Below are 27,498 nucleotides of genomic sequence, written 5' to 3'. Positions count from 1 at the left end.
TTCTCCCGTGGGACGTCCTATTAGCAGAGGTGTACAGTATTTGACAGAGGGTCCCAGATGACTGCTCCAGCTGCTGCTAAAGTAAAAACACCTGCCATTGTTTGTGGTGTAAAAAGACAGTTTGAATCACTTTGCTAAGACATTCCCATAGTCCCAGAGGAAAACGGTTAGCTAACTTCAGATACAAAGGGTTAGCGCTCGAAATGGGACACGACAGGAAAGAAGTAAAATGCGATACGTGAAGCTTGAAAGGGCCCAGATTACACTATTTTCTGATCTATTTAAAACATTTTTCAACATCAAAAACATACCCGGAGTTGTGTTTTGTTTCATTCACACATGTTTAACTCGATTTAACTGGATTCATACACAAATCCTGCAGATGTAGGCCGATTTTTTCTAATAATGTTGTTACCTTCTCAAAAACATACCTGGAATTGTGTTTTGTTTCATTCACAGATGCTTGAGTCACCCTGCATTATTAGTCTTACCTCAAAAGCTCAAAATGCTCAATTCCACCTTGTGATGTCATCGTGTGGTAATACAGGAAGTGCTCCACTGTGTTTTTAAACTCTACACACCTTCACTAGAATCACTTGGATAATTTCAGTCCTGGAATTGCCAATCTTTACTGAACTAAAGGTAAAAGGTATCTGTTAACTTGAAAACTATCACTAGATGACATCACAAGGTGGAACAGAGCATTTTGAGCTTTGATGTGGACAGACTAATAATAAAGAGTTACTCAAACATGTGTGAATGAAACAAAACTCAACTCCAGGTCTGTTTTTGAGAAGGTAATAACACAACATGACTTAAAGCTCACAAGAATCAGTTATGTGTGATATAGGACCTTTAATATTCACAATATTTGGGGTAAAATAGTTCATAAATTTGTTACCAAGTGTGTATTCTAGGTTGCACACATCATTTGTAGATGATAAACCTAAACTAATAAAATAAACCATGTATTTTTGCTTTATTCCTACTGAATCATTACAGTTTTTATACTACGTCCTGAGCTGTGCAGTCAGTATGAAGTCACACCACCGCTGTCTAATCAGAAAATGTAAATATAACCAAAATAACATCATAAATTATAAATTGTGTATGTGTATGTATATGTATGTATATATACTTTTTTAAGTATATATGTATATATTTTTTCTCTTTCCTTTCCTTATTTGTATTACTGTTAGTAGGTATGTATGTATGTATGTATTTATTTTGTTATTGTGAAAACCATGAAAATAAATAGTAAAAAAAAAAATAAAAATCATAAATCAATAATTAAACCATAATTTCAAGGCGGGGCTTTGCTTTGAAAAATGCTTTGCTTTGAGTATGGCATTAATTATCTATCTCCATGGACACAAACAGATGCCAAGTCACAGGTCAGATACGTTTAATGCCATACTGTGGGACACTGACGGCTTATCAGTAACACCAAGTGAAAAGTAAACTATATATAAGCACATAATGCTAACTTTTATTATTTGTTTTTTTCTGATCAAGTTCTCTGTGTTTACTTTCTCTAGATTCGGCCCCTAGTGGCCAAAACCAGCCGTCGGAAAACAGCATTTTCACCCAGAGGCCAGAGAGCGCCACGGCAACTAAAGGTACACTGAAAATACCCACAAAAATATGAACGAATGAATCATGACATAAATATCTTAGTATTATTTTTGCTCATGTTTTACATTTCTGCTGCTTCTGCTGTTAAAGCAGCTGTACCTGATTTGTAGTTTTGCCCCAGTTCAGATGTACTGTAAGCAGGCTAATGAGAGTGCTGTCTGTGTTTTTTCATCCAGGAAGTGCACTGTTAGCATGCTAGTTGTTGTTAACTTTACTGAGCGCTACGGGTGATGTCACACTCCCTCAGTCCTTTTCTTTACACAGTGTTAGGCGTGTTCTTATCAAAATGACGACTGGATTCGATCAGTTCAAATCTTAAAAGTTTATTCCCCTGACAGTTACAATCTAATACAGGACCCGGGGTCATATGATCTATCCCTCGTGTGTGCAGCAGGCGGTCTGTCTGCTTTTCCCTGGCCCCGTAACATAAAAATATAACATGAAACATGAATATGCAAATATTATGTTGAGTAGGTTGTCGCCCAGGTTCCTCCCTTCGGCCTCGCTCATCTCTCCGGGCTGCACCAGTCTATTTTTCCGGCCTTGAGTCTCATCCGACCACCCTGTAAAGGAGCGTCTACACACCCCAACAGCCTTCCCCAATTCATATCACACAATATTGCTTTTAGCATAGTTTCAGTATTATCACAAGATGCTCCACTCTAGTATAAACATTAGTAGCTGTCAAGCGACATGATTCACCTCCTACAATGTTGCCTTAACTCGGTTAAAGGAGTTTCTGCAAGGGACCAACTGTCTCCCATAATTCACGTTTTACCTTTAACCTAATTTCAGTGTTAGTAGATGGTATTCAACTTTTAGTATGGTGCTTGTTAGACAACCTCCAAAAAGATACAACATTCAAAGAATATATAAATTCAGTATAAAAATGGTGATTACATAATAATATTCAAAACTTATATGATTTCAGTATCAAAAGATACATATGTATATGTGATGGCCCTAAGAAACTTTATTCAATCAATATGCATTCCATATTTTTGATATATGTGTTTGTAATGCAACTTAAAAGCTTTATTACTTGACATACCCTTCATTTCCCCCTTTTGACCTCTTCTAAGAGGTCACATCCCAGAACAAGGTAACATCACGTGGCAGCTGGTCCCCTCCGTCATCCCTCCTTCTCAGCAGAGGATACTGTCCCTTCTGGTCCGGATGAACTGCAGTGCTAATGACCTTAAGACACAGAGCACGAATGCAAGGCACACAACAACATCTCACCAGTGCAAATATAGCAAACACGGCGACCAATGAAGTAACCAATGAGACAACCAGACCTTTCTATTTACCCAATACATTATTTAGCCACGTATTCATCGGATTTTCCACTCCAGCCGCGTTGTGCATGTCCCTAGACAACATGCGCAGTCCTTCCAGAGCCTTAGACACTGACCCATCAGGAGCTGTGTTATTAGGAATAAAGGTACAACATTGATCATTAAAAATATGACAAACCCCGCCTTTCTCTGCGAGGAGCATGTCTAGTGCCATTCTGTTTTGAAAGGCTACCAATGATGTTGGGTGGAGCTGATCGGCCAAACCTTCTACTGCGTCCCTCGTTAAGTTACTGAACTAAGCCTAAGCAAATTATAGTAAATATAATTGATGGGGTCCACATTTTTGTTTGGGGTGATCGGGAAAATTGCAGCAATTAGAGGTATATTTTCAAAGCCGGACGCTATTTGGTCCGCTAAGTTATATTCATCCAGGACCCCTCTAGGAATGCCAATAGCATCAATATAAGTGGGGTTGTTGTGGTCCAGGAGTTCTGGCATCACTGAACGTTTAGCCCTCTGAGGGTGGGGTAGAGTCTTATTAAGGTGTCCCCAGAGGGTGATGGGCATAATTAGCCGCACCATAGCACCAATGCCCGTAAATTTTGCCTTCAACTTGTACCTCACTTGCATGTCTCCGCACAGCCAATATAGATCTCCCCGTATTCTGGTGTAGGGCACTGGATTTGGCAGCTGCACCACGTGTTCGCACCAGTCTTCTGGAAGCTCTCCCCACTGCAAAGATTCATGATCGCCTTTAGTAGAATTGAAACAGATATGATTAGCTCATACTGGAGTGAACATCGGGGGCTGCACAGGCTTTTTCTGGAGAGGGTATAATTTGGACAAGTCAATACATATTTCATTCTCTTTAGTGTTATTACTGTCAAATAGGTTCAACATACAATCATACCCATGATGATCGTCTAGGTGAATTGGCACAGGGTGGGTCTTCAGAGTCGGTCTGGCCGATGAGCACACAATACAATCTGTAAAGTTGGTCACTTTGTATAGTTAACACTGGGGGAACCACCCCCTTTTTTAACAGGGCATTTGGAGTCTTGCAATAAACAACGGAACATAAATCAAATTGGAATGCAAGGGATGGCCCCTTGGTGTCCTGTATGGTCATTTTGACATACTTATCACATTCTGAGATTGACCGTGGGTCAAGTTTTAGGAGAATCTTTTCCACATTGGTTTGTACATGTTTTTGATTTGCTTCCCAGAGAAGGATGGTGAAGGCAACCAGCACACCCACAATCAATATCACTACAATTCCCCATTTCCCCCTCTTGCTCAGGGGGAGCTCCATGCAATCTAAAACAGCTGTGCGTGTGTGTGAGTGTACTTAACCTTCCGCCAGGACGTATTACCCAACCATGTACAGGGAGGAGAGACCAAAGCCGAACACCACACCTGGAGTTTAAAACCGTCGAACGTCACCGGAGCAAACAAAATACACCTATGGAAATATGTAAAAAGAGAACAAACAAACAAACACCAAAGATTCAAGGGTCCACCGGTCTGGTCTGTGTTAGATGAAACCACTTATGGCCTTTGCCTTCCAACCGGACAGCCCTGTCGGTGTGAGCAGTCACTCTGTATGGGCCAGTCCAGCATGATTCAGACCACTTATGAGACAGAACTTTCAGATAGACCTCAGAGGGTGGAGGCAGAGCAGCCTCCTTGGTGGATACCTCCAGCCGTTCTTCCGACACCTGAGAAGAAAAACTAGATAACAGATGCCGCAATTGATTCCAGTATGGCTTGTACTGGAGATTTGGAAGGGGCTCCTCTTCCTGTGGTACCAATGTAGCCCCTAGCCCTGGCATCAAACGTCCAGTGAGCAAGTCATAAGGAGAGAAACCAGTAACTTTGTTAATAGACTATCTCACTGCCAGAAGAGCCAGGGGTAGGGCGTGGAGCCAATTAAGCCCTGAAGTAGAACAGATCTTAGCCAATTTGTCTGTTAAAGTGTTCAGCCCGTCCTTGACTTTCAGGATGATACACAGAACCAAATTTATGACACAGACCAAGCATTTTTTTCAACCTTTTGAAGAGCATGGCTGTGGAAATGTGTACCATTATCAGACCTAATCAGAGCTGGAAAGCCATGAGTAGGAATATAATGATTAATCATGCCCTTGATCACAGAAGAGAATCCTCGCGGTTCACAGAATAGGCTTCAGGTCAGATACATTCTAAGCTGTTTTTATTCAGTTTAGGTTAGTTTACCCTTACCAGTCACCAGGGGGTTCTCAGAGACTCTGGACCTATTGGGAGAGAACTATAGACTTAAGTTAGTCAGTGCTTTGTAATCAAGACCTTATGAATTTGAAGATTTTTAAGGACACTTGTTTCAGGTTGGAGAGGAGTGTCCATCCTTTTCCTAATTAAGATCTCATGTAAAGAGAAATCAAGAATGCTGGCTGTGGATCACGTTGCCATCAGCGCTAATGGCAAAGCATCCAACCATGTAATTCTGGTAAAGTTCATGTTTTATTTCCCCATTTGCTCAAGTGATGAGGCCCCCCTCTATAAAATATAGCCATATGTAACAGTCTGTCAATTGTCAGGTGGTCTATTGTGACACTTATTTGTCCTGTTGGTTACATATTTGGTACATATTTGTCATATCTGTGCCAGTCCAAATACTGAGCTCGAGTCAATAACCTGCCAGTGTCTATCAGTTCTATTGAATGTTCAGTTGTTTGTACAGTGCTGGTGGTAAATCCCTTCTGTATCTATTGAGAGGCATCAGTGTGTATTAGATGCCATAATTACTGCTTTAACCATAAATGTCCTTTGTTAATGTTGTCCAGTTTAGCTGTATATTATATCAACTGCAACCTCCTCGTCCAGTTTAGCCTTAAGTTATATAACCTGCAACCTCCCCCTTTTTAACAACTTTATTTTATTTGATCAACATTCATATAATTCAAACATTCATTCACAGCAATAATTTATTCTATTTGTAAATACTTAACATTATTTAAAACCAGGTTTTGATTAAGATTTAAATGGGACTTATTTCTTTCAGATTTTTCCTAGTGTTCAATTATCTTTAAGTTTAAACACATTCATACTGCTGAACATTTTGTTTTTCATATGTCAGATGTATTGAAATGGCTTTATTGTGACTACCCTATTTAGTTGTTGTTGTTAGCTCAATTGTTTTACGAGCATTAAAAAGCCACTGTTTTATGTTCTGATAATATAATTCAGTTTAAAATACAAAGTTCAAACACATTCAGGAGCATTAACATTTTGATCTAATATAAAGTATCATAGTATATGAACTAAACATTTACACCAAACTATTTAAAGCCTTTCAGATCCCAGCGGTCTCAGATTTCACACATAATAAAGCTACATATTTCTCTCCACATTGGAAATTCTACTGTCTAAAAACTTTGGTTTCTAATTTTGTTAATTGTGGCCATTCTAAATGCCATTTCAAATGCGTTGCATATGCATTATGTAGCAGCCCCAGTTTGACAGTGCTAATGTACAATGAAAAGAAATAGCCTAAATAATGTTATATTGTTATATGATTATTTTCAGGAATGGAGGAAAACTATTTCAAATAAATGAATACACTTCTAAATTTTGAAATTAAGTTAAAAAAACAAAATATTTGACTGTGTGGATCCGAGAACAGGCTCCAGTCATGAGTGCCCAGGTAAACACAGCCCAAACGCAGCAGCAGAGACAGTTCTATGGTGCCTTTAGAGGAGCAGCAGAGCACTTGAAGCTTTTGATTCAGTTCATTCATTTGTCATGTGACCAGTAGTGGAGGAGCCCAGTCCACAGATGAGTTTCAGAGCCATCAGGACTTTCTTTGGTTTTAGTTCAGTTCATGTTTCTCAGTGACGCAGCAGCCATGTTTAGACAGTCTTTAGACAACAGCAGAGCAGAGCCAGTCCAGGTCATGTGACCTTTCAGTTCAGAGCTGGAGCGATGCACCCAGAGCCACTGCACTTAGACCACGCCCACCCAGACACAACAGGCCAAAGACCCATCCCAAATCCACTTCAGCCAAAACTAAAATCTATTCAAAGTCTATTCCAACTTGCATGGACAAGTTGTTCATTTTCACCTCCAAAAAAATGTGTAAACAGTTTGCATAAGAAATCTGTATCTATATTACAATATCCTAAAGTTAAAGTGAGGAATTTTCAATAATTATAAAGACATGGTTTGAATTATTTACTTAAATTTCAGCATGATCTAATTAAACAAAATTCTTCTAACGTTTACTCGAATGTTAAAATAAATCATCACTGTCAGATGAGTTTAAAACATACTGCTCTTTCTTTGCATTGCACAAACATCATCAACTGTGGCCCTTTAATCATTGGTCTTGTATCATGTAGGTGTGGTTAAACTCAAGTTTAATTATATTGCTGGGATCATTATTTAGTAAATTGCTTTCATTTTAAACCACTTACAGAGGCACCAATATGGGATAAAGTGTATTTATTCATCATTTATCATCAGTACAATTTTGTTTGACATTTTTGATCATGGGTTCAGATTGTATTTTATAACTATGTCTGTTTATTTGTTATGCGTCCACATTTCGTTCTTTAGCTCGATAGAGATAGTTACAAATGTGCTGAACTGCAACTTTAATGGTGTCACAAGCAGCCCTGATAGTTATTACACAAATCTCTCATATTTTAGACTGAATTATATTATGATATAATCTAATAGTACAACAATATTTTAGTATAATAATATCTTATCCTAGGATGCCTCCAATCTGCAACTCGTTTGCACCCTTTAAAAACTCTCCCACTCTTTAAACACTGTCTTGCTCAGTTTAAGAACTTTCCCATTACTTTACAAGACTTTCCTGTCACTTTACTATGTCTAATACAAGTCTGTCAGTCCATGTTTCTTTTGTCATAGTAGCGGTACAATTATGTTTGTACATTGTCAATTCTGTCCGTCTCTAAGTCTGATTTACACACCTGTAATTTGGACTATTGGGAATGGAAATGTTAGTATAAATGTAATGTATGGATCCAAACCTTTCACCACACAGAGGTCCCACCAGATTTGACCTTGTCCACCCAACGCAGAGGCCAAGACGTCTGTGCGGGGTGGGGGTTCCAGCAGGACATGTGTGATTTCAGTTTTAAAGACTCGACACTTCTAGACCCCAGGTTTTCACCTTTATTTTCTCCTCCCCCAAATGCAGCCTATGCGGTTTCTGCTCCAGCCAATACTCCATGCGGTAAAGGCTAAAAAAGAGAAGTCAGAGACCCAAGCCACCCACAGTGATTCCAAAAGAAGTTCTGTCCCTGCCAGTTTATCCAAATATTGCTCAGCTGAGTGGGTCCCAGGGCCAAGGCCCCAAGCCCCCACAGTCCAAATGTCTAGTCAGAATGCACACTATCCGTCCATGTTGTACTGTATTATTTCAACTCGGTGACCCTAAACCTACACAATTATAAGAAAACTCCACTTTAGACTATTGCACCTGCCTGGTATAACTCACTTTATCACCCAAAAAATGTTAAACACAATCAGCTCACCTTGTCGGGGAGCGGCACAATTTACTGGTTTCTCAAAAGACTATACGTCTCCGGGCACAATTTATCTTATCACATAAACACACACACACACACACGTTCAGCGCACCACGCCGGGTCGCCTACCTAATCTATTTTGCTCACCACGCCGGGTAGCCTATCTAATTTCAGCGCACCACGCCGGGTCGCCTACCTAATCTATTTTGCTCACCACGCCGGGTAGCCTATCTAATTTCAGCGCACCACGCCGGGTCGCCTACCTAATCTATTTTGCTCACCACGCCGGGTAGCCTATCTAATTTCAGCGCACCACGCCGGGTCGCCTACCTAATCTATTTTGCTCACCACGCCGGGTAGCCTATCTAATTTCAGCGCACCACGCCGGGTCGCCTACCTAATCTATTTTGCTCACCACGCCGGGTAGCCTATCTAATTTCAGCGCACCACGCCGGGTCGCCTACCTAATCTATTTTGCTCACCACGCCGGGTAGCCTATCTAATTTCAGCGCACCACGCCGGGTCGCCTACCTAATCTATTTTGCTCACCACGCCGGGTAGCCTATCTAATTTCAGCGCACCACGCCGGGTCGCCTACCTAATCTATTTTGCTCACCACGCCGGGTAGCCTATCTAATTTCAGCGCACCACGCCGGGTCGCCTATCTAATCTATTCAGCGCACCACGCCGGGTCGCCTATCTATAGAGTTCAGCTCAGTACTGTATCTAATTTAAACATATACAATATTAGCACATAAGCACACAAACACTTTCAGGTCGCTGCACAAAAATACTTAGGTCTCATATTTTACACCAGGCAGGGCAAAACTCTCAATTGCATAACAATCTAAAACACACCAAGTTCACCAAGTTGAGCAACACATAAGATCTAAATCTCAACATGTCCTCTATCAGATAAAAACCTTCAACACAACACAACACAACACCACATCACACAAGTTCACCACATCATATGACCCCGGGTCTGCTCTTATTATGATATTAACACTTTTAAAAGAGAAAAATATATATATATATGCTCACCTTGTCTGGACCGCTCTTATACGATAATAGCGCCTTTAATACATGTTCACCTCCACTGGGCAGCACCTCTCTCCTTAATTTTGATATGTCCAATAGCAGAAATTCGGTTCCTTATCACAACAGGCTTTCTGCTCACCTTTCAGAGTTGGCGGCCGCACTTGGAGAGAAGTCCTGTCCGAGCGGAGGCGCGCGGAGTCCTACTCCCCTCGCGCAGTTGTTTACGGCGTCAGTTTTGATCACGTCGGGGTCACCAATTGTTAGGCGTGTTCTTATCAAAATGACGACTGGATTCGATCAGTTCAAATCTTAAAAGTTTATTCCCCTGACAGTTACAATCTAATACAGGACCCGGGGTCATATGATCTATCCCTCGTGTGTGCAGCAGGCGGTCTGTCTGCTTTTCCCTGGCCCCGTAACATAAAAATATAACATGAAACATGAATATGCAAATATTATGTTGAGTAGGTTGTCGCCCAGGTTCCTCCCTTCGGCCTCGCTCATCTCTCCGGGCTGCACCAGTCTATTTTTCCGGCCTTGAGTCTCATCCGACCACCCTGTAAAGGAGCGTCTACACACCCCAACAGCCTTCCCCAATTCATATCACACAATATTGCTTTTAGCATAGTTTCAGTATTATCACAAGATGCTCCACTCTAGTATAAACATTAGTAGCTGTCAAGCGACATGATTCACCTCCTACAATGTTGCCTTAACTCGGTTAAAGGAGTTTCTGCAAGGGACCAACTGTCTCCCATAATTCACGTTTTACCTTTAACCTAATTTCAGTGTTAGTAGATGGTATTCAACTTTTAGTATGGTGCTTGTTAGACAACCTCCAAAAAGATACAACATTCAAAGAATATATAAATTCAGTATAAAAATGGTGATTACATAATAATATTCAAAACTTATATGATTTCAGTATCAAAAGATACATATGTATATGTGATGGCCCTAAGAAACTTTATTCAATCAATATGCATTCCATATTTTTGATATATGTGTTTGTAATGCAACTTAAAAGCTTTATTACTTGACATACCCTTCAACAGTTACATTGAATATTGTTTGTAGGAAAGGACATCACGTTCGTGGCCAAAGTAGACTCGAGCAGTCTCCCACGGAAACCGGCGTTGAAATGGTTCAAAGGGAAATGGCTCGACCTGGCGAGCAAAGCGGGAAAACATCTGCAGTTCAAGGAGACCTACGACCGCAACACCAAGGTACAGCTGGGCTCACAGTGTAGGTATATGCAGACAGAGGGCAGAATAGTACTCACGTGAGAGTAACTTTACTTCAAAACTGATTGCAACACCAAGGTACAGCTGGCCTTATGGTGTACTTACTGATGAAGTGCTCAATTTTGTTATTTAAGTTAAAGTACAGATATAGAGGTAAGAAGTTACTCAAGTATTATATTAAAAAAAGAAAACTTAAGTAAGAGTGTTACGTCCCAGCTGGTGTGGGGGAGGGAAGTAACAAAAAAAAGAACCAAGATGGAAAAATGGGGAAATAAGAGGTAATTTAATTAACAGGTATGTAAGGGTGAACTAAACAAAAGGGAACTAAACATAGGTACCTTTCAAGGAATAAAACCAAAAACAATAAAGGTAAACTAACTAAACACAAATTTTACAGTAACAAAATCTTACAACTAGACAAACTCAGTCAGTACTGACAATCAAAGGGTCTCATCAAACAAAGCCACTACCCCTGTAGTGACTGAACCGATGAGACAAACACAGAGGCAGACTGGCCACTCCAGGCCAGCAGCCACGAGCAGGTGTCCCCAATCTCCTTAAATGGGGAGGTGGGCGAGGCTGAAAACTGTCGTCCAGTCATGGCCCAGGGATCCAGCAGCCAGGTTTAAGGGGAAGAGGAGACTTGGGGAGCACACACACAATAAACAAAATACATAAATACAAACAACAAAACGAACTTAAGGCCCAGGGCCGTAACAAAGAGTATTTAAGAACTTGTTTAAAAATGTACTTTAAGAGCAAAAAGTATTTCACACAAGTGTTGTTATTTTGTTCAAGTCTTAAATGTAGTGATATTGATTAAAAATTATTCCTATTTTGGTCACAGTAACAATGCAAATCATTGTCTTAATTTTTCTGATGAATTTTGTGTATTTATTTTTGTTTGCTCAAAGCTTGAACTCAAAAACTTTAGTCAGGATGTTACCACAAACATGGTAAAAATAATCCCTCAAATTATATGAAAAGTACTTTATACTTTTCTGTTCAGTTAAAAAATGTAGTGGAGTAGAATGTATAGATACCTGCTCTCAAATGTAGTGAAGTAAAAGTAAAAAAGTACACTCTATAAAATGTACTTATGCACAGGTACCTAAAAACTCTACGTTCCACCACTGCTTATGTGCAAACAGAGGTGGGTAGAGTAGCCAAAATAATACTCAAGGAAGAGTAACGTTACTTCAAAATTGGCCACAACATCAAGGTACAGCTGTGACCTGTGGAGGGAGCAGTGTGGACTTTCAAACACAGGCAGAAATCCTGGTGTCTAGTAGAAATGGTCTACTTCTCCATGTTAAGTACTTCAGGATACACACACCTCACAATGTTGAGTTTGTTTGTTTTTTAGATCTACACGTTTGAGATGAAGATTATCAAAGTGGTGGATGGAGATGCAGGAGGATACCGCTGTGAGATCAGCTCCAAAGACAAGACCGACTGCAGCTACTTTGACATCGAGGTTCAGGGTGAGTCCAGACCAGGACTTAAATCAAACCAGACCAGGACTGGTACAGCTTGAGTAATCTTGTATATCCCTGCATTCGAGGCTAGAGTGCTCAGAAAATTTCAAATCTCCCCCTAAGCCTGGCCACTTCTCTGGGTCATACGCAGGGTTAAAAATTTCATGTAGCCAATTTTCAACAGTAAAAATTGCAAACATGTTTGTCTTGATTTTTGTTCATGTGGAGCCCAAGCAGGAGGGGTTGGATGTCAACGTGAGCGCAGGATTGGGGATTTTTATTTTATTCAGTTTTACTTTTTTTTATTTTTTTTATTTTTTTTTTTTTTTTTTTTTTTTTTTTTTATATTTTCATATTTTTTTTTTTTTTTTTTTTTTTTTTTTTTGTATTTATTTTATTTGTTTTGTTTTAATTTTTTTTATTTCTTTTGTTATTTTCATCTTTTTTTTTATTTTTTTATTTTTCTTTATTTTATTTGTTTTGTTTTCATTTAATTTTATTTTATTTTTGAGCGCAAAAAAAATGTTAACATTGCAACTCCGAAGTCAACTCGTTTCTACTTTGAGGCTGTTTTAGATCGATATAGCACTTTACAATGAACAAAATGTAAAATAACACTCTCATATGTTGTAATTTAACACTAAATACCCCCCAAAATCATAATATGTTCTTTAATGATGTAACATTTCTAAATCTTTTTCCCTTTTCCCACCACAGCTGCCCAAGAGGATACGCAGGACAACATCCTGGAGGCCTTCAAGCGATCGTGAGTCTCCCTTTCACCAAACGCCCCAGTCCCTGAAATCTTCTCTGGTGTCACTGCCCCTGATTTAGTGCAGGCGCATCTATTAAAACTGTCTCCTAAAGAGGCTAGTTTCACTTTTAGCTTCCTCTACAGATTAACAGCCATGTGTATGTGGGTCTGTTGACTTCAGAGGCTATTCCTGTCCGTCCTGATCATAGACTGTATACAAGTGGATCTAGCTAACCTGCTAGCTGCTGCGTTCCAATCAGGAAGTAGACAATTTTCATTATAATCCACTCTACATGATCCTGGTGGTTTTAATTTGTGATTTTGCCCATAAATCAATATATGAACATTAATAAAAGACCAATCAAGCGCCTTCTTTCCCTGAGGTCAGCTCCTGCTCACGTTGGCAACCAGTTTAATTGACAGCAATGACTCTTGTTGCTAAGCGCCCATTCCTGATTAGTGATCTAAATTTAGATCTCCATTTTGATACTAAGGATACGACTTGATACTCAATACTGATGCCGATACCACAATAATAATTAATCCCTCAGTGGTCCATGGGTGTATACTAGTCTATGTGTCTTCATCATTCTAAAGCTCTTAAGGAAAGGTTTGTTTTTGTCTTGTGAATGTGATGCTTTCGTATCAGCACTTTCTCAAATAATTACTGTACATTTCAGACTATAGAGCGCACCTGAATATAAGCCGCACCAGCAAAATTTTAAAAGAAAATCAATTTTGTAGATATATAAGTCGCAGGTTTTCATGTTGTAACATAAGATATTTACATAGAAAGACGGTACATGGTCTTTTTTTAAAAACTGTGCCTAAAAATCGACATCAACACGGGATGAACATACCTGCAGGTTTAGAAAATAAAACAGCACCAACACGGGCCATCTGCTTTTATTTACTCTGAAAGTCTTTTTACATTGACCAAGTTCTTCCCACTGCCGCCTCCAACATCGCACCATCGGTTCATTACGTGCAGCGGCTCTATTTCCTTCTTTGATGCCAGATCCACTGCCTTTAACTTAAAAGCTGCATTATCTGCATTTCTTGGTGTGTTTTCCATGATGAGGGCGTGTGTATAATGGGCAAAATGACAGTTCAAAATCAAAACTAGTGTATTCTTCAGCGCATAATCTGTCTCCACGTCTGTCTCACTTTTGCGTTTGCTGTTAGAGAGCGCCCCCCGGTGGTCGTTAGCCAGTAAAAATCTATAAATTAGCCGCACTGTTGTATAGGCCGCAGGGTTCAAAGCGTGGGAAAAAAGTAGCGGCTTATAGTCTGAAATTTACGGCATTTAGTTTTGATACTAATTTTAATATCGATTAGTATCAATTAGATTTTTGATACTTCTGACAGCCCTACTCTTGATCACTGTTACTTCAGTATAATTTTACTGAAAAAGAAGTACAGTATGTATATAATTAAAACTATCAAAGCACAACGGAAACTCAAATGTTCATACAAAATTGTCCACATGATGCATTTGCCGCTCGCAGATTCAAGGTCCTACATTTTACGAAGGCGCAAACAGAAATAATCAATATAATCTATAAACTGACGAAACACATTTACGAAATACTTACCCTTGTGACATGTTGGTAGTCGTTCCCTCCAGCTCATGACACGGTAGTTGCATATCAGAGCCGTGTGGGTTTAACATCAGCTCCTCTCGTTTCGTTGCTTTATCCCGCATGAAGTGAGTGCCAACAGCCGTGCCACCCGATCCATAGGCCCCCAGTCTGTTTAAAGCTCAGGGCTCAATACATTAGACATTCGACTGTGGTAAAGAGGCTGAAACATGAACCCAAATGACCCACCGGGGGGCCCTCTCGCTCTCATTGTTGAGTGATCACGGCTGGTAGAAATCATAGCTGTAAACCTGCTGTTGCCGTTTGTTACTGTTAAATACATGTAGACAGTTAGAACGGGCTGGGATTTGGGAGGCTAATTAGGGGCCGCAGTCAGATTATCCAATTACAAGTTGTCACACGCAGTTTTAATCTGATTTAAAGATCTGACTCAAAGGACTCGCCACTTCCGGGTCCAAGTCGCATCAGCTGATTGAAGAAAATGGATCTTTTTAATTAATTTTCTTTTTGTTTAACACTAATAAGTTTATAAGTGTGACAGAACAAGGGTGAATGAAGAAGCTAGGCAAGGCTAAGCTAACGTTGGCACCATAGACTGTAGATATAAATGGACATGGCTAACCCGCTAGCCGCCAAATAGGAAGCGAGCATGGGCCTGCTTCCGACTCCATCGACTCCAGTTCACATTCGATTGAAAAACTGCTGCTGTCAGGTTCGTCTTAAATGTTCGTATTAACCCGTTCTATTTGATCTTGACGTTTTTATTTGGCCCTTTTTTCCATAAATTAAGATATATATAATAAAATCAAATCTCGTCACTTCTTTCTCTGAGGTCGCTCCCACTAGCGTTAGCAACAGGTTTGATTGACAGCGTTGCTCTCGCTCTCTGCTAAACAGGTGTGGGCGGGAAGGGGCGTTACCTTAAACACCCTGGCTCCAGATTGGCTCTTTGGTTGCTATGACACTCATGGTAAAAAAAAAGGGAACTTGCCTCAAAATGTGGAGCCAAGTTTGGTACTTTCTGGTGGAAGGTAAAAGTTACATAGTGCACCTTTTAATCTATGCATTACATGTGGTTAGCGTTGTCAAAAATATCGAAAATCAAATACTAATCGATATCAAAACTTGTAATTTGAGCAGGTATCAATACTAAAATCACATTCACAGGACAGAAATGAATCTTTCCTTAAAAGATTTACACTGTTCTTGAGCTGTATCTTTATATTTTACTGTCAAAACAAATTATGAAAGTGCCCTGTCCAAAATTTTTGTGGATCTAGAGAGGTACTTTTCTCTGCCAAACTCTCTTTGATCACACATTTCAACAATTAAAATGAATGTGTTGTCTCGTATAAATGTTCTTAGTTTCATTATCCCACTGCCACCACCATGTCGTTACTGGGACGGTCTGCAAAGAGCCATCCCACATTTGATTTGGAATGATAAAAACGGCCCCGCCTTAAATGGTCCACAGTTCAAAGTATCAGAGCGGCAGGAGGATTGTCACTACCCAATTTTGAACTGTATAACTGTGCCTTGGTACTTTGGGTTGGCGAACGTTAATCACATAACTAAAGCATAAAAAAACAAGCTAACAAGTTTACGCTGGATCTCACTCCAAATCACTAAGTCCTCGGTGTCGCTTCTGAACAACTCCACCAACTCTGGAGGTAGATGAAGCTCCTCTTCCTCTTCTGTGTGGCTCATCAGACTCGGCACAATACGATTTTCTTTTAGGAGGCATTTTTTTCAGTCTTTCTCAGATGTCTTTTAAATTACCGTAATGTTGAATTTTTTTCTTTTCAACGTTGCAGGAGTAGTAGACACTGGTGCACAAGCCTAAAGTGCCCTCGTGCAGTTTCACATATAAGTTGCACGCCCGGCCAAACTATGAAAAAAAGTGCGACATGGAGTCTGGAAAATACGGTATACGCCCATGAACCACTATGGAACCTACCTGGACATTGCGATATAAGTCCACATGGGAATATAAAAGAACGTAATACCATTTAATGTTGAAAATCATATTCTATTGTCTTTATAAAGAGTGTTTTTAATTATCATCGTAGTATCAGAATCGGTATTGAGTATTGAGTCTAATCCTCAGTATCAAAATTGAGGTAATTTTAATATCGTGACAACACTTCATGTGGATGTGTTGTTTTTTTTCCAGCGGAGGGGCCGATGAAGACGCAGGAGAGTTGGACTTCAGTGTTCTCCTAAAGAAAAGGTGCGTATTAATGATTCAAAAACAACATCCTTCCAATAATCATTCTGGATCTTAATTTTGTAATGACCTGTGCGTTGAAAACAGGGAGAAAAAGCAAAGGCAGTCAGAGAACGAGGAGGTGGACGTTTGGGAGATTTTGAAAAATGCCAAACCGTGTGACTATGAGAAGATCGCGTTTCAGTACGGCATCACGGACCTCAGGGGGATGTTAAAGAGGCTCAAAGCGATGAAGAAAGTGGAGATAACCAAGAGTGAAGGTGAGGACGCCAAAATACTACTGCTTTGAATGAATTTAAAGGAACAGTACGTAACCTGCACTCTTAGTTTTTTAGGTATCTGTACTTTACTTAAGCACATTTTAAAGCGGATACATTTTACTTTTACTTCTCTACATTTGAGAGCAGGTATCTGTACTTTCTATGGGATTTGAGGGATTATTTTTATCATGTTCATAGTAACATCCTGACTAAAGTTTTTGAGTTCAAGCTTCGGCTTTGAGCAAACAAAATAAACACAATTCAAGACACTGATTTGTATTGTTACTGTGACCAAAATATGCATCATGTTTGAATCAGTATCACTACATTCAATACTTTAAGAGCTAAAAGTAAAAGTAAAAATATTTCCGTGTTGTTTTTGATTTTGCGCTTTACTGAATTGAACTGAAACTGTCGTTGTTCCTGTCAGCCTTCTTGAGGAAACTGGAGTCTGCGTACTCTGTGGACAAAGGGAAGAAGATGACCATGTCTGTGGAACTGGCCGACCCCAACGCGACCGTCAAGTGGCTCAAGAACGGACAGGAGATCAAACCATCGGCCAAGTGAGGACAATCTCTGTCTTTCCTCTTTTCTTTTCCCTCTCTTTTTACCCTCCTCTCTCCTTGTCGCCCCCCCATAGACTGTATATATAAATGGACATAGCTAACCTGCTAGCCGCCGCGTTACAAATAGGAAGTGAGCATGGCTTTGTAGACTCCAATTCACTTTACATTGAAAAACTGCTGTGACAAAGGAGTGCAAAATTAGAACACATAATAATGGAAACACGAAAGAAAAGTGCAAAAAGGCCTGATAAAAAATAAAATTGCTGAGAAAGCCTCCAAAATTAATTTTAATTAATTAAAAAAACAGCAAAAAAACATATCTAGCATTTATATATTTGATAATGTTTCTTTTAAGTACTCGGAAATACTTTGAAAAACATGCATTTTCACTGTGAGCAGCCTGGCCTCTAAAAGGGTCTGAACTGCAACTTGTCCTGGTGTCATGTGATTGTTTCCGTAGAGAGAGATATGTTTAAATCCATACTGAGGAACATGAGCAGCACGTAAACATAAGACACATGAAATCATCTTTATTTGGAGATACAGAGTGAGCTGATCAGTGAGGTCAGCAGGGTAGACCACAGCGTCAGGCCTGCACTGAGGCTGCTGCCGCTGCACTTAAACTCCTCCATGCTGACCAGGATGGAGGGAGGATCTACACAAATGCTCCGAGTGGCACATCCCTTTATACCTGAAACATGAAAACACATCAGTCTGGGTGGGACGATCAATCGACATGGTGCCAAATAAGAAGTGAGCATGGGTGCGCTTCTGGCTCCATCGACTCCAATTCACTTTACACTGAAAAAACATCTCCCACCCTTCTCTCTGTAACTGCTTCTGTCAGCCTCGTTATTTATTTTGGTCTTAAAGTGTTAAAGTGTTACTATGAATGACGTCACACTCACTTAATCCACTTCTTTACACAGTATATGGTCTCAACTCACTAGAGCCAGGGCCGGTCCAGCCTAAAAGCAGACTGAGCAGCTACTTAGGACCCCGAGGCCACCAGAGGGCCCCCAAGAGCACATACATTTATACTGAAAATGATATATCAAGTTTTATTGGACACAGGGCTTGTGTGTTTACAGCAGCCTAAATATCCCTCTTAAACAATTATATTTGTTTTATAGTAGCAAAATATCTGCTGCTGCTTACGTTTGTTTTTGAGTCGGGCAGAAGTGAGGGCAGCTATGTGTTTACACCGGTGCAAGGACCCTTTGTAATGTAAATTTAAGCCAATGCCAACAGGAACACATAAAAATCCAATAGAAACGAAGAAAAAATGTCTAGAATTTTAAAAATCTTGACCCCCCTTATATGTTTGTGTACTGTTCTTGTGACTGTGTTATTTGTGACATTCTGGATGTTTTCAGTCTGGAGTTGTTCATATAAACACAAATACAATTGGTCAAGGTGATGAGAGCAGAGTCATGATGTTGATCCATTCACTGTCGGGGGCCTCAGAGACAAATTCAGCTTAGGGCCCCCTGAAAGCTGAGACCGGCCCTGACTAGAGCCATAAACAGTTATAAGGCATACCTCATAATCCGACTATCAGTGGACCTAATATGTGTGTGTGTGTGTGTGTTGTTTACCTAAGTCGATGACGCTGGTACACAAGGTCTGCTCTCCCACACAGCTCTGGGTCCCGTTGCATTCTCCTCTGTCCAGGCAGATTTCACACTTTATCCCGTTGGGGGTGGAGTTGAAAAAAGCTAAAACGCAGAATAAAGGAATTCATAATGTGTTTTAAAGGTTATAATAATACACTTAACGATCCAGTTTACTATATCACTTTTATTTGACCAGAAAAGTCAAATATAATATGCCTTTTCTTGACTCTGGAGCTTTAATGCATGTTAGAAAATTGTTTCTTCATTAAAAACGTGCTTTTGTATCTAAGCATTATAAGTTTTTGGAGTTTCAGCGGCGTCACAGTTAGTGAAAAATGAAAAATGCGCTTAAGACTAGGCCTGTCTGTTTCTCGTTTGTACTTTTTCTTTGCACTACTGGGACATTTTTGGTTATTTTTTGGCTATATAAAAACATTTAAGCTGTTAAACATTGAATGAATAACTTCTATGCCTCATTACAGATGCAAAATAACGACTAAAGTGTCTCGTTCTGCTGTTTACTTATTGCAGCTCATGATTTTTTAACAATATTTTAGGTTTAAAATAGTTTTTGTGGTTTAAATCTGCTCTTGGGTTTTTGTGTCATTGGCATAAATTAGTTTCAATATTATCGTTTATCGTTTTTATTCAGCAAAATAAGTTATCGTGACAGTCCGACTTTAGACACAGGCCAATGTTTTAGTTTAGGCCATGTCCCGTCTAAAAGATAATGATTTCAAATATTGTGTTGTGTATAATTGGTATAAAAAGAATGAAGAACATATTCCCTGGTCTTGAAAGAAAGATTTGCATGATGGGCGTCACCTGTCTCTCTTAATATCACACTGTGGAACATTCCAGGCAAGTAAAAAAAAGTTCAGAGACAGTGAGCTCTGTGTAACTTTTCTGGTGAATTGTGCATTATTGTTTTTACCGCTCAAAAACACTTTCTTACTCTATGTGGGCTCGCCTCTCCACAGATCTGACTGTAACTTGGCCTTCCATACTGTGTAACAGGCGAAACAATAATATCTCTATGGAGACAACCAGGAGCCAGACCCTCCTCCAGATTTAAAATATTGTGTTTAGCGTCATTTTAAAGGGCCCACCAACAGGCATTCTTAGATCTGACTTGTAATTTGGCCTAGTGATGTTGTGTTCTTGTCACCATGGAGATAAACAAGTTTAAAGGGCCCATATTAGGCTGTTTTCTGATCTATGTTATAATGTTGCTTCCTCATCTCAAACAGACCTGGAGTAGTGTTTTGTTTCATTCACACATGTTTAACACACAAACCCTGCACATTTAGGCTGAGTTCTTCTCTCAAACAGAAAACACAATGTTCCACCTTGTGATGTCATCATGTGGTAATACAGGAAGTGCTCCACCGTGTTTTTTAACCTCAATACACTTTCATCAGAATCAGCTGGATAATTTCAACACTGGAATTGTCAATCTCTACTGAACTAAAGATATAATGTAGCGGGTTAAACTTACTTGAAAACTGCACTTCATGACATCACAAGGTGGAACAGAGCATTTTGAGCTTTGGAGATGTGTGTGAATGAAACAAAACACAACTCCAGGTACGTTTTTGAGGAAGTAACGGCATTATAACACAGCTTAAAGCTCACAGGAGTGTTTAGTTCAGAGCTGACTCCTTTTGTTGTTGTTGTAACTGTTTATTTGCTTTTGTTTGTGACACTTTGTTGCTACGACGACAGGTTCTAGTCGTCTGTTACTGGTCTGTTTTGGGAAACTCTACGAGGCTCTACCTGTGTTTTTAATGTAGTTCTGGTGAGAGAAACACGGCAAATTTCTTCCGGTTGTTTATTTTCTACGGGTGACGTCACACTCACTTCGTCCACGTCTTTGCTCTGAACTAAACCCCAGATTTCAGCTTCTTAGACGAGGTGAAGTGACTGTGTGGAGTCTGAGATCGGCTCACGTGGTGGGGGCCGCTCTGTGTTGCAGTTGTCTGTGTCGCAGCACTTTGTCGTGAAAAACTCCTGTTCAGTTCCAACGCTAACTGAGCCGTGTGTGCAGTCACTCACCTTGAAACATGATCTTAACAGCAAATCCGAGTTTTTAGTTCTCCCTGCAAAAGAAAGGGCATATTTGTATGACGTGTTTTTGTATAAAACTGAAATAACATAACATGAAGTAAAAAATAAATAAATAAAATAAAAAATAAAGAATTAAATACAAATAAATACATATATAAATAAATAAAAAATAAGTCAATAATTAATTTAATAAAATAAATAAACACAAATAAATAAATAATAAAAATAAAGAAATACAAAATTAAAAATAAATTAATAAAAAATAAATAAAGAAAGAAAGAAAGGTTCCCAAAAACATATAACTCATAAGCAATAATTTTAACAAAAACAGGCAAAAACATCTCCAAAGCTCCAAATGCTCTGTTCCACCTTGTGATGTCATGATATAGTAATTTTCAAGTTAACAGCTACCTTTTACTTTTTGTTTAGAAGAAATTGGTAATTCCAGGGTTTAAATTATCCAAATGATTCTAGTGAAGGTGTGTGTAGTTTAAAAACACAATGGAGCACTTCCTGTATTACCGCATGACATCACAAGGTGGAACAGAGTGTTTTCAGTTTGAGAGAAGAACTCAGCTTAAATATGCAGGATTTGTGTGTTAAACATAAAACAGGGAATGTGATTTAGAAGAAATCTCTTAAATTCAGAATAAATCCCTCTAATTCATACGTCAATAACTAAATGTAACTGAAATCTGTATTTTTGTACATGTTCCACACTGACCACTGTAGCTGACGGTTCGAAGGGTCCCACAGCGAGTGAACTCTCCAGTGCAGGTGGCCTCTGAGCCCAAACACATCCTCTCCGTAGTGTCACACACATTACACTTCAGGGAATGGGCTAAAAATCACACATTGGTCAGTTTACAACAAATAAGAACATTACATCAGAGCTTGATATTACTGTTTGCAAAATGCTGGAAGATTTTAGCTTGGATACTTTCACTTTCACTTTCATACCTATAGTCCCAGGTCTGTTTTCCTTCTGTATTTTTATACCACTCCCTCTGTCGCGTCTTGAGCCAGAACCAAACATGATCGTCCAATGAGATTCGTTTATTTCAGTGACACATGTGAAACGAAAGAGCTGATTGGTCAACTGTCATTTACAAGTAAAATCAGATTTCTCTCACCTCAGATTAACAGTTTAGGGCAATGATTCTGCCATGTTTTTCAGCCTCTGTGATATGTTTTTCATACATTTTTTCAAATACCAACAAACCATGTATGTCCCTGATTGGTTAATCCACCTGTCAATCACATCCATTTGAACTCTTGGAGATTGACCGGTGCTCAGACACACAGTTTTGTAATATTTTCTACTTATATGTTGAATCCTGTGTCCTCCCTCAATGGAAACCTATATTTTCACCACAGAAAACAGATACACACTCTGGGCCCACCACCTAAACTGTGTATATAATCTCAGATCTAGGGCAAGGCCTTAAATAACTCTATGGAAGGTTCGCTGATTGATGGGGGTCACCAGACTGTATTAATATCACACTGTGGAACATTCCAGGCAAAACAAGGCAAATAGATAGCCAGACGTGTATTACAAATAATCAGCTGCACCTTTTCAACTACCAAAATGTTAAAAGTTCAGTAACTTCAGTCTAACTTTTCAGGTTTCATTATTGTCTTTATTGCTCAAAAATGCCTTGAAAAACAGGCATTCTTACTCTGTGTGGGCTCGCCTCTCCACAGATCTGACTTGTAAGTTGGCCCGGTGACGTCGCCTTCTTGTCACCATGGAGATGGACAAATTTATAGCCCATATTAAGCAATTTTCTGATCTATGTTATAATGTTGTTTCCTCATCACAAACAGACCTGGAGTTGTGTTTTATTTCATTCACACATATATTTAACACACAAACCCTGCACATTTAGGCTGAGTTCTTCTCAAACAGAAAACACTCTGTTCCACCTTGTGATGTCATGTGGTAATACAGGAAGTGCTCCATTGTGTTACTCAAATATGTGTGAATGAAAGGTATGTTTTTGAGGAGGTAACAGCTTTATAACATGGTCCTATATTACACAAGAGTCAGTTTTGTGTAATATAGGGCCTTTAATGCCATACTGAGTAACAAGCAGAAAAATAATGTTTCTAGGGAGACAAGCGAAGGACAAACGCTCCTCCAGAAACGGTGAACAGTGAACTTTTAAGCTCGTAACATGTACATAAAAAGTAGTGTTGCTGACCCTGTGGAAATAGAACGACCCCAATGATCAGTAAAAAGAGCTGCATGTTGAAAGTTCAAGTTTTGCATGTGGAGTTTTTTGTGTTTGTTTCTTTGGAGTCTATCGCCCTCTCTCCGTCTGTATGCACCCTCTCACAATACCGGTACGAGCGACTGTTTTATTCGACATGTACAGACAATGCTCCCCTGATGCCTTAGGGGAGAGAACGGTGTAGGCAAAGTGTGTGTGGGGATAAGTGATTCTAAACAAAAAACACTAAACTAAAAGTCATTTAAAGGTCCTATATTACACAAAATAGACTCTTGTGAGCTTTAAGATGTGTTATAATGTTGTTATCTCCTCAAAAACAGACCTGGAGTTGTGTTTTGTTTCATTCACACATATTTGAGAAATCCTGGTTCATCTCCAAAGCTCAAAATGCTCCGTTCCACCTCATGATATGGAAGTTTTCAAGTTAAAAGCTACTGTTTACCTTTTGTCAGGGGCAGATGAAGTACTCAATTTTGTTACCTAAGTAAACGTGCAAATACAGAGGTAAAGTAAAAGTATCATATGAAAAACTCTACTTAAGTAAAAGTATTTAAGTACCCGTTTAAAAATGTACTTGAAGAGTAAAAAGTAAAAGTGTTAATTTGTTAAAGTGTTAAACGTAGTGATAATGTGAACCAAAATAACCCGTCAAATCATATGAAAAGTACTTTTTACTTTTGAGTCCAGTACAGTACAGTCCTTTACTACTTGCTCTTCGTTACTTTCGACCACAGCTTTTGTTCAGTGGAGCTTGGCATTTCCAGGGCTGAAATGATCCAAACGATTCTAGTGAAGGTGTGTGGAGTTTAAAAACACAATGGAGCACTTCCTGTATTACCACATGATGACATCACAAGGTGGAACAGAGTGTTTTCTATTCGAGAGACGAACTCAGATTGAGAAAACAACATTATAACATGGATCAGAAAATAGCACTATTTGCCATTTAAAGGTGCAGCAAGTTTATGTCTGGAAGTGGCAAGTCACTACCATGGAAACAGAAAGTTAAAACCATACTTTGGAACCTTCTCCATGCACATTTTACATTGCGACGCCCGCTGCTCTGAACATACTTGCGATTTGTCAAAGGATTCAGACTCTCTGGTTTTTACATACAGCGTTAAAATGTCACATAGTCATTTTTTAACAGTAAAAATATACACAGATACATGAAAATCTACTCCTTTGTGCGCTGAAATGACAAGTATAACTATAACTACGATGAGCCAATAATGCAATAACATCTCGCTAATAGTTACTGCATTATTGGCGGCAGTTATAGCAGGTTAAATATATAATAACCGGACAATAATGTGCTTTTTCAAACGGTGGTACATGTACACGCAAGCTCATTCAGGTGGTACTTGGACTCTCAGCTCTTCAGATTGTGGAGTTGATTTTATCCCCTTTTTGTCCTGCTTTGGATCATTTCTCATTTATAACTACAGCGGAAGTGATGTATTCCACTTTTTAACCTGGTTTAGTCCTGGATTAGACCCACATTAGTCCTGTTATAGACCTGGTTTAGCGCTGGTGGTTCTCTGAAAGCCAAATCTTCTCTTGGCGGTACTTGGTGTGAAATGTTTGAGATTATATTATTGGGCTGTTATTACATTATGGACTTGTGACATTTAAACTTGGCCAAAATTGTTGCGTTATGGGGGGTTATTACATTATTGGCTCCTAATAGTAAACAAGGACTACCCATCATCAGTCTGCGGTTATGATCTACGACACCCGTGAATGGTTAGGTTGTAATTTGGACATTTTAAATCACAATATTCATCTAAAACGACTTAATAAAAGAAACAAGTCTGCGGTGCCCACTGGGAGCTGACATCACCGTAAACATCGGCACAGTAAAGAAGTGTGGACAGCTGCAGATCACACTAACGAGTAGAGGATTTTTTTTCATTTGTATCAAAATGACTACTGTATTTTCCGGAGTATAAGTCGCACTGGACTATAAGTCGCACTGGAGTATAAGTTGTACTGAAGTATAAGTCGCAATGAAGTATAAGTCGCAATGAAGTATAAGTCGCAATGAAGTATAAGTCGCAATGAAGTATAAGTCGCAATGGAGTATAAGTCGCATTGGAGTATAAGTCGCACCAAAGTATAAGTCGCACCGGAGTATAAGTCACACTGGAGTATAAGTCGCAATGAAGTATAAGTCGCGCCGGAGTATAAGTCGCAATGAAGTATAAGTCACACTGGAGTATAAGTCGCAATGAAGTATAAGTCACACCGGAGTATAAGCCGCACCAGAGCATAAGTCGCACCGAAGTATAAGTCGCACCGGAGTATAAGTCGCACCGGAGTATAAGTCGCACCGGAGCATAAGTCGCACCGGAGCATAAGTCGCACCAGCCAAAAAACGCATAATAATGAAGAGGAAGAAAAGAACATATATTTCACATATAAATCACATCTGAGTATAAATCGCACCCCCGACCAAACTATGAAAAAGTGCGACTTAATACGATAAAAAATACGGTACACGGCGTTGTTGAACCCTACTCCTATTACAGAAAATTAAACTGGAGAAGGAAGTAAGTACGTCACAGTGAGCATGAACCGGTGGCAGTGAAAATGGGGATTGATCGGCAAAAAATACTTGCACGAATCACTCCAAATACAACTTCGAGAGTAAATGGTGAGAGGAAACAGCTATAACATGGTAAAAAGCTCTGAAAAGTTGATTTTGCATAACAGGTCTGCTTTAATAATGTATTTCTATTCAAATAAGACTAAATACCTCTTGGCTTTTCAATGGCAAACAGCAGCTTTTTCAGTGATGTTATCTTCTGTTGGCTTTGACTTTTGCTCAGCCCACACTGTCTGCTTCGCCTTGAGATGAGTGAGTGTTATTCTCTGACATCAGCAGTGATCCTTCAGGCCTGTATTGTCATCATTGTAGTGCGTCGTTCACTTTCAGACCTGCTGCTCGGAGCAAATCTACAGTAAATATGAACAAATATAACTGACTCACCTCAAGGACCACCTCTTCAGTGTATGGATATGTGTCTAAACCAGGCTGATCTCAGGAATAAACCAGGTAAAATAGAGTTGGTAACATTTTAAAGGTCCTATATTACACAAAATGTACTCTTGTGAGGATTAAGTCATGTTATAATGCTGTTACTTCATCAAAAATATACCCCGAGTTGTGTTTTGTTTTGTTCACACATTTGGCTGATCCTTTTTCAAAGCTCAAAATGATCTGATCCACCTTGTGATGTCATTTAGTGGTAGTTTTCAAGTTAACAGCTGCCTTTTAAATTTAGTTCAGTAGAGAGCAGGACTAGTACTATGCTTCCTGCTTCTGAAGAGTGCAGACGCAAACCTTGCTTGCTCCTGCTGCTTCCTCCTTACTTTGCTTTTTAAATAATTTTACCTCTTCCATTGCTGGGAGATTTGTTTAGTTATGATTTTCTCTTAAGTAGACAAAGATTTTTAAACCATTTTTACTTTTTTTTTAAACAAAATTTTTGACGAGCCAGCAACATGTCCGCGGGAAGAAACAAAAGGAATTCTTTCTGCGAACGCTGTCGGAACTATCAACAACAAATTATTGAGCTACAAGCACGGATATTTGTTTTAGAATCTGAAAAAGGACTTCACCAAACGCTTCCTGTGACCTCCAGTGGTAAGCAACCCACAGTTACTTTCAGAGAAGAGAGTGAAAAATCTGCTACTTTCAACTTAAACCTGAGTGATACGGTGTCTTTTCCAAAACTTTGTAAAGACAAGAATTTCAAGCCAACGCGACAAGTGATAAGAGACAATGCTAATATAGTTACATCACCCAAAATACAACTTACAAACAGATTTTTACCACTGTCACAGACTGATGTTGATGTTAATATACAAACAGAAAATGGATTTTTGTCGCAAAACAAGAGCAATGAAGTTGGCAAAAGAGCGGCGGCAGACA

General features: G+C 39.3%; 1 protein-coding gene across 1 annotated transcript in view; it reads left to right on the top strand.

Annotated features, from left to right (window-relative positions):
• mybpc2a (myosin binding protein Ca) overlaps window positions 1-27,498 on the top strand; it is a 91,940-nt gene that overhangs the window by 12,853 nt on the left and 51,589 nt on the right. The window contains exons 4-10 of the mRNA XM_055223779.1: window positions 1,539-1,619; window positions 10,589-10,737; window positions 12,122-12,239; window positions 12,951-12,999; window positions 16,762-16,818; window positions 16,903-17,075; window positions 17,506-17,638. Coding sequence (XP_055079754.1) covers window positions 1,539-1,619; window positions 10,589-10,737; window positions 12,122-12,239; window positions 12,951-12,999; window positions 16,762-16,818; window positions 16,903-17,075; window positions 17,506-17,638 — 760 coding nt within the window. The remainder of the gene's footprint in view (window positions 1-1,538; window positions 1,620-10,588; window positions 10,738-12,121; window positions 12,240-12,950; window positions 13,000-16,761; window positions 16,819-16,902; window positions 17,076-17,505; window positions 17,639-27,498) is intronic.

Source organism: Periophthalmus magnuspinnatus, chromosome 8, assembly GCF_009829125.3.
Source record: "Periophthalmus magnuspinnatus isolate fPerMag1 chromosome 8, fPerMag1.2.pri, whole genome shotgun sequence".
Taxonomy (NCBI): Eukaryota; Metazoa; Chordata; class Actinopteri; order Gobiiformes; family Gobiidae; genus Periophthalmus; species Periophthalmus magnuspinnatus.
This window is presented reverse-complemented; position numbering and strand designations above follow the sequence as displayed.